The sequence below is a fragment of the Vicia villosa genome, linkage group LG1, assembly GCF_029867415.1.
Source record: "Vicia villosa cultivar HV-30 ecotype Madison, WI linkage group LG1, Vvil1.0, whole genome shotgun sequence".
NCBI lineage: Eukaryota > Viridiplantae > Streptophyta > Magnoliopsida > Fabales > Fabaceae > Vicia > Vicia villosa.
The window spans coordinates 163,248,272-163,262,428 of record NC_081180.1 but is presented as its reverse complement, the minus strand read 5'-3'; the positions used below and the strand labels follow the sequence as shown (position 1 = coordinate 163,262,428).

At 34.1% G+C, this 14,157-nt stretch overlaps 1 protein-coding gene across 1 annotated transcript; it reads right to left on the bottom strand.

The window, feature by feature from the left end:
- Positions 1–422: 422 nt before the first annotated feature.
- On the bottom strand, positions 423–2,982 carry LOC131644572 (large ribosomal subunit protein uL4z-like). The gene is made up of 2 exons (XM_058915114.1): positions 1,823–2,982; positions 423–682 (listed from the first exon to the last, which is right to left on the bottom strand). Exons 1-2 carry the CDS (start codon positions 2,924–2,926, stop codon positions 569–571), a joined length of 1,218 nt encoding a protein of 405 aa, XP_058771097.1. The 5' UTR covers positions 2,927–2,982; the 3' UTR covers positions 423–568.
- Between the last annotated feature and the right edge of the window lie 11,175 nt (positions 2,983–14,157).

The following is a 14,157-nucleotide window of genomic DNA, read 5'->3' as shown; positions in this document are numbered from 1 at the left end:
TTGTAAATTCTCCCATACACACCCAATTGTCTAACATTCATTCTGATTAAACAAAATGCCAATCATATATGGAGCTCAAAACACCAAAGTAGCTAGATAACACTTATGGAGCATCAAAGACAACAACATAAATTGGTGGAAATTTATGATTCTAGCAGTTAAATCCTGTTTGTTACCCAATGGTATTTTGCTGTTCTAGTTGATACAAAACAATACATAAACATGCTTGTAGTTACCAACTAACTTTGCTACTCCATCTGAGACAACTACACAAGCATGTATCAAAGGTCAAACAAGAGCTACATTAGAATGGTGTGGTTGTTCACAAAGGTAAAACCAAATATGGCCAAATAGGCTAAACGCCAAACGTAGGGTAGAGTAACAAGGCAAGAAAAAATCTTTCATTTCAGAAGAAATAAACATTAAAACATAAAGCTGTGCTATTCCTTACAATATCATAAATATGCTCAAGTCAACAACAGAATTATCCTTAAACGGCAACACCCAAAAACAAAAGACATAATATAAGTCTAGAGGACAAAATTTAACAAGAAAATAAAACTGAATTTCACTGTGAGACACCCAACCACTTGGAAAAGTTATCAAATTCTGTGTAATCTGAGTCTGAAACCATAGTATTGTACCAAGCTTTTCCTGCCGCCTTGATAGCAGTAGCTTCTTCCTGGAATAAACAATGAAAATCAATGTTAATAAAAATAATGAACAAAGTTGTTCAAATGCAAAATATACATCCAACTTAGGAAATCAGTTAAGACAAGATAACAGGCAGAAAGAAGACACAGAATGCTCATATAAAGAGTTAGTCATTCCCCGCAACATAAATAAAACCAACTTCATCCCATCATTCATAGACCATTAAATATAGTTTACAATACAATATGGACATCAAATTCAAATTACTATCTGAATTTCAAAGGAGTAACCAAAGCACAATTCAATCAATTTACAGAATAACATAAAAGTTTTACTAAGATGCCAACACAAAAGGTACAAACATACAAATATAAATATTTACAAACCCTGAACTAGAATAAAACAAAAATCAATCCTCAAAAGGTATATCTTTTCAAGAAAGCAACAAAATAAAAACACAAGTACACCAGTCTCTATCAAGGAGAATATCAGCCTCAGTTTAACATCAAATAATCAAAAACAACAACTAGTACATATACCATAAATTTGAAGAATAAAAATCTAAACCTACAGGTACAACATCTCACAAAACATGGACAAAGCAATTAAATTTAAAAGAGTTAATCAAATAGGACCAAGTCATCAAAAATTAGCAAATCACATTACAAAATAGTAAATATTTAATTTGATCCTGAAATACAATCTTGTAGAATTGGATCATTCCATCACTCCACATTAGCAATATTATACAAATGAAAACCAAGCAATCGGAAAATGTAAACCAAATATGAACTTTCATGACATATGTTGAACTAGGGAATACAACATTACATTGGTAATGATATGAATGCATTGTATCAAAGATCAAAACACTGCAACTAATATGATTATAATTTAGCAATTCCAGGGGATTATTAGATAAAATCAATAATAATGCAAGAAACACAGTCACACATACAAATTCCAGGGACCCTATTGAACAATTAACAACGATGCATCAACCTACTAATCTATTAGACAAATAAATCGTGACCAGCTATATAGATTCAAAACACATTATCATAACAAACAATCAAGTCTAATACTTAACTAGACAAACATACAATATTAATGCAAAAATTTAACTCAATAATACTATACTATAATAATTGGTAAGAATTGAATTTACCTTAGTGATATTCTTTCTCTTCTTGTCAAGCTTCTCCTTCTTAGCCTTAACCCTTTCAGCTTCAGCAAGCAGAGCCATCCTCTTAGCAGTCTTAGCATAAGGATTAAGCCTCAGCATGACATTAAGATTCTTCAAAGGATTCTTCTTCAAAGTTGCCCGTTTCACATCCTTCTTCACAGGTCTAACAACAGACTGCACCTCATCAGAATTAATAATCCTAGTAAGATCCGAGTTCGTCATCTTCGCCCTAGGAAGAACATAGCCCTTCTTCTTCTCAGACGGCTTATCGAACGACCCGTAAATCGAATCCAGTTTCTCAAAAGCAGTCTTAGTCCAGATCACAAATCTCCCCAAGTGTCCACCAGGTGCAAGCTTCAAGAGATTCAGCCTCTCCACATTGGTGATCTCAACACCAGGAATGTTACGGAAGGCTTTCACAGCCTTAGCTCCTTCAGTTCCGTAAACAATGAGTGGACCCTTACGAGAGATATACCTACGGTTACGCATCTTACCTTTTCCTGGACGGATTCCATGGCTGTTCTTCGCTTTCTCGGCGTCAGGGAAAGCTCCGATGTGCTTCAAAAGCTTGATCGCTTCCTTGGTTTTCTCTACTCCTTCAGCGGAATCACCAACAACAAGAGGAAACTCAGGAACCGACTCGATCCGGTGGCCACGAGCAAGAACAAGAGAAGGAACAGCAGAAGCAGCGATAGCTGAGACAACAGCGTAACGCTTCTGGTTAACATTGACCTTCCGGTGCCATTTCCGCCAGATCCTGGTGGGAGCGAACATGCGTCCACCACGACACATGTTACCGAAGGCAGCCTGACCGGCACGGTGAGTACCACCACCGGCGACACGAGGGATACGAGACACAGCACGACCGGTTCCCCATGACTCAGCGGAGGTTTGGTGACCGGCTTTGCGGCTGACGGCGTAGGGTTGGCGGCTGTTTTTGGAGATGTTGGAGTGAACGAAGTTGACTATGTCAGGGCGGATGGAAGCGCGCATGACATCGGGGATGGGGAGAGTGATGGAGGCATCGGTGGTGGCATCGCCTTCGAGGGAATGGACGGTGACAAGGGGACGAGCTGCGGCGGCCATTGGGGTGGTTGGATTTTGCACCAGAAATGGAGGCTCGAATTAGGGTTTTTGAGTTAGTGAGTGTTTCGGAGTATATATATTACAATTTTAGGGCTTTGGACACTCTTCTGTTACTCATTTTGGGCTAGTTTTTTTAATTTCGATTTGGGCTTAAAGTTTTGTGAAAAACATCTTGAACAAGTCAAAAAATATATATAATTTACTTCCGCTTTTTCTTAAATAAAATTAAGAAATAAATTATCTCTATATTGAATTACTAATTGAAATTATTACAAATTGATTTAGTGAATAATGTAATTTTAATTGTCTGAAAAACAGTGGTCGAAATCAATGTGAAATTATGTTGGTTATATAATAGGGGCAGTTTATTTTCAAAGATTTTATTTAAATTATTTTGGTGTTCTAGTTATATTGTTTATTTATGCTCCAAATAATTTTTGGTGTTCAAAGATTTCAATGTGTAGGTTATTTGCAAAAATAATTTTTTTTTAAAAAATTGTTTTTATGCACCGAATGATTTATATCAAAGATGATTTTTATAGAAGCTAAAACATATTATTGTTAAAACAATTTATGAGATTAAGGAGTAGTGTGATTGGAGAGACCCCTGGTCTCAAACACTAATTTAGATTATTATTTTTCATATGTTTTCTTTGCCTATGCACTAGACTTAGGGATGGGAACAGGTCAGGCCGGTCTACAGAAGTCTATAGCCTAGTCTACTCAGGTCAGGCCAGACCTATTTGATAAAAAAGTCAAGCTTTGGCTTTTTTAAATGCCTATTTAATAAAATAGGTCAGGCCTAGACTATTAAAAAATCCTATAAAGCCTTGTAGGTCGTCCTGTATTTTCATATATATTAAAATTAGTCTAAATAGGTTGGTCTATATATGCATATATATTAGAAAAAGCGTTAAATAGATTGGTCTATATATGCATATATATTAGAAAAAATGTTAAATAGGTTGGTGTAAATGTTCATATATATGCGACCTATAAGGCTTCTTAAGTAATATGAATTAATTGAAAACATTAATAGGAAATAGGCTTTTAAATAGGCTTTTAGCTCAGGCTGAAAAAACGAGCCTATAGTAGGCCATAGGTCAGGCTCAGGCCTTTTAAGTTTATCGTAAATCAGACACAGGCCTTATAAAGTCTAACCTAGTCTAGCATATTCCCACTCCTAAATCTATACTATTGTTATTGATAAATTTACAAAGCAAAAAATATATTGGTTTATGCTTCGCCTTCATTCAACACTTCAATCTTTCCCTCTTTTTTGTTCTTGTTTGTATTGTGAAAATGATAGTTTAAATATGGTTGAGATCAATAATTCTAAAACAACTTTTTCAACTTTTGACAATGGGATTATGAGTTATGAGTAAGTGTTATCAAGCTCCACAACATGGGTATAATATTTTGTTTGAACTTAGGAGGTGGATCACGTGTACTAGTGATTTAATCTTCATGTCATTGGTTCTAATTTATTGGTGTAATATTGTGATTTTTCCATCGTCTTCTAGTACGCTTCTTCGATAACGCTGTGTTTGGTGGAGGGAAGAAAGTGTGAAGAGAGAAAGAGATGAGAGAGAGTGTGAAAAGAGAGAAGTATGTGAGAAATAGAGTAGATTTTGTATATTGTTTGGTGTAGTTAAAATTGAAGAGAAATAGAAGAGAAAGAAGTGTGTTTTATTTAGAGAATGACAAAAATACTCTTTATCTAAGAAATAACTTATTTTATTTAGGTTATATATTATTTTATTTAGCTTATATATTTATATGAATAAAAACTTATTTAAATTTTAGCTTTATCATTCTAAACTAAATATAGTTAATCAATTAAATTCTGTTTAGTTTATTATATAAATACAAAAAACTAAAAAACTTAATCAATTAAATTTAAATTTACGTTAACTTTTTAATTATATAATACAGTTAAGTAGTATTAATATATTCATGTCAATATAGTAAAAATTAATATAATTATTCAATTTATTTTATGTTATTCTTTTTTCTACTATTTGTTTTTATTTAAAAATTATTAATTAATGTTGTAGAAAAAATAATGTTAAGTAGACAATTAAAAAAAAAAAGGGATAAACTTTGTACAATAAGCTTCTTCTATGTAATCACAATAAACACAAAATGTTGTTGTACCTAATGGTGTGCGTGTGTGTGGTCTAGCGGTGAAACGCTTGGGTCCTGAGAGTGTGCTCCTCTCAAGGTCTCAGGTTCGAAACCCGCTAGATACAAATTGCTTATTAAAAAAAATGTTGTAAATTCTCATACGGGGTTGAACCCATTATTTATAGAGTGAATGGACACACCCATTTCTCTTCAGTTTTGGAAAGAAATAGAAAATCAATGGGGCCCACACAAATTAATCTCTCTCTCCAATTTCTTTTCAAACGAAGCAAGAGAAATTTGATATCTCTCTTCAACTTCTCTTTTTCCTACTTCTCTCTTACCAATTTCACCTCAAACAAACATACCCTAGGTGAGTGGGATGTACCAACAAAGACACTTTGATATAAATGTAATTAAAATTGCATTCACATAATGAATGTGATAATTGATTAAATAACCGTATACGGGGTTGAACCCATTATTTATAGAGTGAATGGACTCATGTACGTTTCTAGTAGTTATTATTTTAACTACAATGACTCTAAGGATTATTAATAAATAAACATGAATTTGTTATCATAATTGAATCAAAGATATGAAGTGGCACTTATCCGGGTTAAATATGTTTCATGTTGTGTAGAGCTGTCAGAATGGACCTGACCCATAAACCCAATAATTTATCTCTCTTCCATTATTAAAATAAAGGGTTAAATATATAAACTCCCCCTGCAAAGTTAGCGAAATCAGGTTTTAGCCCCTCGTAAAGTTTTTTTCCCACCATATCTTATGTTGATTCCATCAGTTTTCCCCCCATTTGCTAGATGTCATGGAATCTTTTGAATTTTCTTAAAACCATGTATAGGTGGCTTTTATAATTAGCCACGTGGCATTTTGTTTTATTTTCTGGGTGATGACATAAGTTTTTAACAAAATCATCTCTTCTTTTATACCCCCTTGCAAAATCAAAAATAGGGTTTAGGAAGAGAACGATTCGTTTGCGAAGAAGACGACTCAGTAGATGACGAAGACGACAATGGCGCCTGCAATGTCCAAAGTATGTTGATTTTGAAACTTCATCTTAGTTACTAACTGTAATACGGTGTTTCTGTTATGCTTACTTATTTAGATATATGCACAAGACTTCGAACCTTTTACTGTTACGTTTCACCATGGGGGGAATTTATTAGGGTTAATCCAGATGAAATTATTTACAGAAGAGGGGTTGAGACTACTGTAACTGGGCTTGTAGTTACTAATTGGATAATGGATAGTATTTGGAAGTTGGTGAGTGGATGGGGGTATAAGAAAGGTACTTTCCGTTTATGGACTAAAGTGCTAGAGATTCAAAAGGAATATATATTGATAAAAAGGGATGATGATGCATACGATTTTGCATCATTCTTTAGCTTAATGAATGTTGTTGGACATTTATTTGTGGAACATGATCTGGGAAGCTTGGATTCTGATGTTAGGGAACCTGAGTGTGTCAATGAGGTCAATGAAGGGGATAGGTTGGAAGAGGAGATAGTTGAAGGCTTAGATGACAGTGAAGATGAGAGGGCTACTGCTCTACATGATGGATTTGAAGGAGATGGCCTTAGAGGACCTGGTTTTACAATACCATTGAATAAAGATGTAAGTCTTAGTAGGCTTTTTGGTAGGCCCAATAAGAAAGTGGATGTGGACGAATATCATAGTGATGAGTTGAATAGTGATGACCCGAATGATTCTTGTGATGAGGAAAGGTCCAAGTATGAAAGGTTTAGAAAAGAACACCTCAACAAGGACTACAAGTTTAAGATGGGCATGGAATTTAATACACTTGTGGAATTTAGGGAAGCTATTCGTGAGTGGTCAATCCTCAATGGGAGGGAAATTACCTTTTGTAAAAAATGAAAGTTACAGAGTTAGAGTCCAATGTAAAGCTAAATGTGGCTTTTTGGTCTTATGCTCTAAGGTGGCCCACAAACACACTTTTGCAATAAAAACACTTGTGGATATACCCACACATGTGTTAGGGTTTTGGACAATAAATCTGCCAACTCTAAGTGGGTGGCTAAACATGTGGTAAAGAGGCTGCAAACTTCTGATAATATTAGGATAAGAGACAAAATGCAAGATATGAGGTGTCATACCCCAAAATTTGCCCTAATATATTTGCAAATGTCATTTTATTTCAAATAAGTGACATAGCTCAGTTGGTAAGGATTTGAGGTTAAACGGTAAATGAGCGAGAGGTCTCAGGCTCGAATCTCACTTCTAACATTTCTCCTTTTTTATTTGTTTTCTAACTTTATTTTCATTTATTCAAAAATCATAAAAATTGCATTTTTTTTAATTATTTTAATTTAATTTTCTTACTAATTAAATATGCATTTTTTTAAAATAGTCAATTTTCACTTTTATGCATTTTTTAGTAAAAAAATCACCAAAAATCATAAAATATTCAAAAAATCCAAAAAAATAAGTTTTTAATTCTAATTTTCTTTTTTTTTATTTTAATTTTTTTAAAAATATTAATTTTATTCATTTTATAGCTAAAAAAATCAAAAATTAAAATAGTACTTTTTGCTTAGCTTTTGCTCCAAGTCAATTGACATTAAAATTTATTTGATCTGATTCTCTCTAATTTTAGATAAAATCAAAATAAATAATTTTGTTATGTCAATAATATTAATGTTAATTTATTTTTTCCTTTTTTATTTTAACCTAACTTTACACTATAAATTGAGTCGCTTTGTACACTTTTAGAAAACTAAAAATTACCAACTTTTCAATTCACTCTCTCACAACTAAACCCTTTTTTTAACACCTTCAACCTCATTCTCCATTCCTAATTTCTACACATACAAAACAATTCACAACAACTTTCTAACCCTTATTCCCACTCTCTCTCTTCTCACAAACACAAAAATTATTTTCTCCTCCTTCTCTCTAAGATCAAACTTCACTTTCTCTCATGAATATCATAACAACTTCATAGCTTGTTGTTTTCTTTTGATTTGATTTTTTTTGTGTGAATGGAGAAGAGAAAATACATATGGGGAAGAATATGAAATCACATGGAAAATAATTTACCAAAGACGTAGAAGAGTAAAACAAAAGAGAAGTGGAACTCACTCAGAACCACCGAATCAACCGGATCCGCATCACTCCTTCACGCCTTAACCGCCGGCGATCCATCCACTAACACCAAAAGCACGTTGGCACAGCTGGTGGCATACAAGCGCCAATCACCTTCCCAACTCGGGTTTGACCCCCAGGTTTACCCTTTCTTTTTGTCATTTTCCTTCTTTCTTCTTTCTCTATAATTTTCTTTATTTAACCACATAATTAAAATCAACCTATAACTAATTAGGATTAGGGTTTAGACTATTAATTATTTTTTCTTTCACCTTTTTGTTTAATTAATTTAATTTTAGTAATTAGGTTGTTTAATTCATTTAATTTCCATAAAATCATAAAATCACAAAAACATTTAGTTTTAATAGTTAATTTGATTTAATTGTCTTAACATTTATTTTAATTGACTATAATTAGGATTAGTTTGGATTTTTTAATTAAGACTAAATTTCAATTTAAAATTCAATTAGATTAGATTTAATTTGATTTGACTTAATAATTAGATAATTTCTTCAATAATTGATTAGGTTTAGGATATTCATAATTTAATTTAGGATTCAATTAACATTAACTTAAAATATTTTTCTAAACATCAAATATTTTTCCTCCTCTTCTTCAAATACTTTCTCGCGTATTTTTTTATAACTTATGTAACTGCTCCTGGTTTGTAATAGTAATTAGGATTTTTAATTCCGTATTTTATTTCTTCATAGTTTTATGTAACTGCTAAGGGTTGTAATAGTAATTAGGCTTTTTATTTTCCGCATATTTTATTAATTATTATGTAACTGCCCCAAAGCCTTGTAATAGTTGTAGGTTTATTTTCTGCATTTATTTTCTGCCTTCCCCGTTTTGGCTATGTAATCCCCCACCCGAAGCCTTGTAATAGCGTAGGACTCTACTTTCCGCACTTATATTTTTGCCTTTATTATACTGAGTGGTTAGTAACCTAGGGAGTGATAAGCCTACTAATTGAACCTAGATCACTAATTGTAAGATAAATATCTGAATCCAATTCACGTGATTGATGCACCCACACACCTTTAAGGTAATCCCTCTTATTGCTGCCTTTCGATTAAAAAATAGTCAAGTCCCTCGGATACGAGGATACCTTAGCAATGTTGCCCTCAATTCATTATCATCATCAAAGATCATAAGTCCCTTTGAGTTGCCTACGATAAATATGATCTCGTCCCTCGATGTTGCCTCGAATAAAATGATGATCGTCCCTTTCGAACGCTAAGGTATCCTCATTGGTTGCCTAACATGACTATTATATCCTTCCTTGAGACTTCCCACCCTCTTTATGGTATGGATAGTCTTATGGCGAACGATAATTCTCGATGACCCTTTTCAAATCCAATGAAAATCTTAAAGAACAGAAAGACATTAAACTTAGGGTAGGTGCTTTTAACTGATTACTCACTGTTCAAACTCAAATTACTTTTCACACCCCTTTTATAAATATATTCAAAAAGGCTACGCTTATTTACAAGCTAAAGTCCTTATTCAAATATTTTCAACTCACACACAACACTCTTTCAAGCAATTCAAACAAACAAGTGAGCTAAGCAATTAAGAGCACATGGATAACCAATGATACAAAGTGTGCTTACACCTTCCCTTTGTATAACCTACCCCCCGAACTCAATCTCTTTCAAAGGTCTTTCCTGTTCTTTTTGCCTTTCCAATTGGATAAAATAAAAGTCAGTGGCGACTCTTGCTATCCGTAACATTTTTTAAAAGTCAGTTCTCCCACCGTATTACATAAGGCAAAATTTTGCTGTTGGGATTACTGTTACAAAGGCATGGAAGGCTAAGTTAATAGCTAAAAAGGAGGTTAAAGGTGATACATATAATCAGTATGCATCCATATGGAGGTATGCAGCTGAACTAACAAGAGTGAACCCTGGTAACACTGTCATGATCAATGTTGAAAGACTCACTCCTTCCATACAACCCAGGGTTGGATCCTTCTATTTTTGTTTTGGTAGATGTAAAAAAGGATTTATTAATGGATGCAGACCCTTTGTGGGAGTTGATGGATGCCACTTGAAGACACAATATGGTGGACGACTATTAATTGATGTGGGGAAAGATGCTAATGATCAATACTTTCCATTGGCTTTTGGAGTGGTTGAGACTGAAACTAAGGAGAGTTGGAGGTGATTCATACAACTATTGATGGAAGACATTGGTCAAGAGAGAAGATATGTATTCATCTCTGACCAACAAAAGGTATGGCTTTATTGTTATGAATGTTGTGATTTAGTTGTTATTATTGTTGACATATTATGATTTGTTGACATATTATGATATGTAATTATTTTTGTCACTGCTGTAGGGATAAGTTGTTGTATTCTAGGAGATGTTTGACAGGATAGAACACAGATTGTGTCTCAGGCATTTATATGCCAATTTTAAGAAAAAAATTGGTAGTGGATCCCTCATTAGGGACCTGATGATGGGGGCAGCTAAAGCCACATATTATCAAGCATGGTCTCAGAAGATGAATGAATTGAAGAAGGTGGATCAAAATGCCTGGTCTTGGTTGATGGCAGTCGCCACAAAGAATTGGTGTAAGCATGCCTTTACTTTTTACCCTAAATGTAATGTATTGATGAACAACATATCTGAATCATTCAATGCTACAATACTAGTTTCTAGGGACAAACCTATACTAACTATGTGTGAGTGGATAAGGAAATATCTTATGAATAGGTTGTCTACATCTGCCACCAAACTAGAAAAATGGCAACATAAGGTCATGCCAATACCTAGAAGAAGGTTAGATAATGAGGTATACAATAGTGCTCAGTGGTTGCCAACATGGTCCATATCTGAACAATTCCAAGTCACTCATAGTTACAACCACCAAGAGTTTATTGTTGACATAGCTAAAAAGTCATGTAGCTGCAACTTCTGGGAGTTAGTGGGGATACCTTGTAGGCATGCAATGGCAGCTTTGAGTTATATGAAGCAAAACCCAGAAGACTTTGTTGATGATTTTTACACCAGGGATAAATTTGCACATTGTTATGGATTTTCAATAAGCCCTATCAATGGTCAGTATATGTGGCTAGAAGTGGAAATAGAACAAGTTCTACCACCCTCATACAAGAAAGGACCAGGAAGGCCTAGGAATGTGAGGATAAGAGAACTATGAGAGGAAGGTGCAAGACAAAGAAGACATAAGGTTGAATACAAATGGACAAAATGTGACAAGTTTGGTCACAATGCACTGACTTGCAAGTCATTGACACAAGATCCCAATGCTCTGAAAAGAAAGGTATATTTATTGACTGCATTGACTTTTTGTAAATTTTTACATGTCATTGTTGTACATTTTGGATCCTTACATGTTAATATTTGTGTAGAGGAAAGTAAAGAAGACTGCTGAAGCTGAGAGTGCAGGGCATAAGGATGGTGATAGTACAATTGTAACTGAATCTGAATTGCACAATGATGTTCAGACTGAGACTGATGTAGCTGTACTAACTGTAATTGAATCTGAATTGCACAATGATGGTCAGACTGAGACTGGTGTAGCTGTACCCACTGTTATGAGTCAAACTGCATCTAATGTGGCTAATTCAATTCCCATGCAACCAAAGAAACAAAAGGGAAAGAAGCTTGTCACAAAAAGAAGGCAAAATGAAAGGATCAAACTGAATTGGTTTAAGAAACCAATTACAGGCCCAGGGTCAAGTGAGCAGCCAATTACCGTTGAAGAAGCTGGAGAGAAGTCTGGTTCAAAAGACTCCAAACTAGGATTGAAAACAAGGCTTTTGAAGACTTGGAAGACCAAGAAAATTAGAGACTAATGCATCCAGTGCTTTTGAATTTATCTTGTTTTAGACATATGCACCAAGTGTGCCTTTTATTTTGTTGTTTTAGATATATGCACCAAGTGTGCCTTTTGTTATGTTGTTTTAGACATGTGCACCAAGTGTGCCTTTTGTTAATTTGTTTTTAGGTATATGCACCAAGTGTGTCTTTTGTAACAGAATTATGCACCCTTATGCACCAAGTGTGCCTTTTGGTAATCTAATTTCAAATTATCTTATTTCAACTATCTTGTAACTAAATGAATGTAACTTGGAAATGGAACTTAGGTTTAATTCTCAAATGGAAATACACAAACTACAATTCTCAAACTTAAACTTATCAAACTTCAATTTTCAAATGATAAACTTCAATTCTCATTTATCCTCAACTTTAATACACAGAACTGGTTTTCATTACAAACCATGACAGACCAAAAAGGTATTGCAAAATTATCACCTAAAAACTACTTAAAATCATACACCACTGCAAAAAACATCAATGACACAACAATTGCAATCATCATCCAGAAATTCTTTGTCCTTTCCAAAGCAACCTTCTTCTTCAATTTTTCCAGCTTCTTTGATCTATCCTCAATGTGACAATCGCAACATCTATTGGGTGTAACTTCAGCCTCTCTAACCATGTTGTCCCAGAGAAACAATCTGCAACCATTCTGCAATTTCCCCCCCAATATTATAAAATCAATAACTGAAACCCTAAATCAGTAGAGGATTTACAAACTTGAATAAAACTCACCATGGAATTTCTGCACTTCCAGAATTTTCTGCTTGGATTTTCGAGGGTGTTAGATACCAACAACTTCATGGATTCGTTGCACCCACATCTTGGCAAACCCTTACTCGTTGAAGAACACCTGCTTCCACCCATTGTTGGATTCTTCGCAATCCTTCTTCTTCCTCCTTGGCCGTTTCTTCTTTCTCTGAACCCTAGTTATAATTTTTCCCTAATTACGTTTGTTACAAACTTATGTCATCACCCAGAAAATAAAACAAAATGCCATGTATGTAATTATAAAATCCACCTATACATGGTTTTAAGAAAATTCAAAAGATTCCATGACATCTAGCAAATGGGGGGAAAACTGATGGAATCAACATAAGATAGGGTGGGGAAAAAAACTTTACGAAGGGCTAAAACCTGATTTCGCTAACTTTGCAGGGGGATTAATATATTTTACCCTAAAATAAATGATGTAGGAGAGAGAAAAAAATATTCGCACATAATCTCCACCATTTATTTTAAAATCTAATGTTCAAAATCATTCTCACATTCTCATATAAAAAAGGCATTCCCATATATATATATATATATATATATATATATATATATATATATATATATATATATCTGTGTGTGTGTGTGACCTATACTATGGATGTTGATTTAATGAATATTTTAAACATCACTTAACTAAGTTTATGATGACTTTCTACTTATGTTATGTAGCTTTTATCTATTACATCCCTTTTATAAAATTAAAACTATAATATTAAAATATGGGTCAGGCTGGCCCATCGGGCTGCACGGGCCTTTGAAAAATGGATTGGGTTCATTTTCTGTAGCCCATTGAGTAATCGAGTCGGATCACCCCATTTAAACATTTTGGCCCATCAAGCCGACGCGGGCTGGGTCGGGTCGACCCATTTGACAACTCTAATGTTTTAGATTGAATACACACATTTTTCATATTTGTAGGCGTGTTATTGTTGGAAAATATATATGGTTGAGTGTTTATAAAGATTTTATGGAAAGCCACAGAGAAGAGAGAGGTTAGAATTGCATGTGTTTCAATTATCCAATATATTTACGAAGGGATGTCGCTAGTGTGCGGACAAAAAGTGAATAGATAAACGATTTCCACATTACAATAGAGTTGCATTAAGGTTCAACCTTTATCCATTTCCTTTTAACTTTAATTTTGGATAATATTGAAATATAGGTCGGGCTGGCCCATCGGGTTGCACGGGCCTTTGAAAAATGGATTGGGTTCATTTTCTGTAGCCCATTGAGTAATCGAGTCAAATCACCCCATTTAAACATTTTGGCCCATCAGGCCGACGCGGGCTGGGTCGGGTCGACCCATTTGACAACTCTAATGTTTTAGATTGAATACACACATTTTTCATATTTGT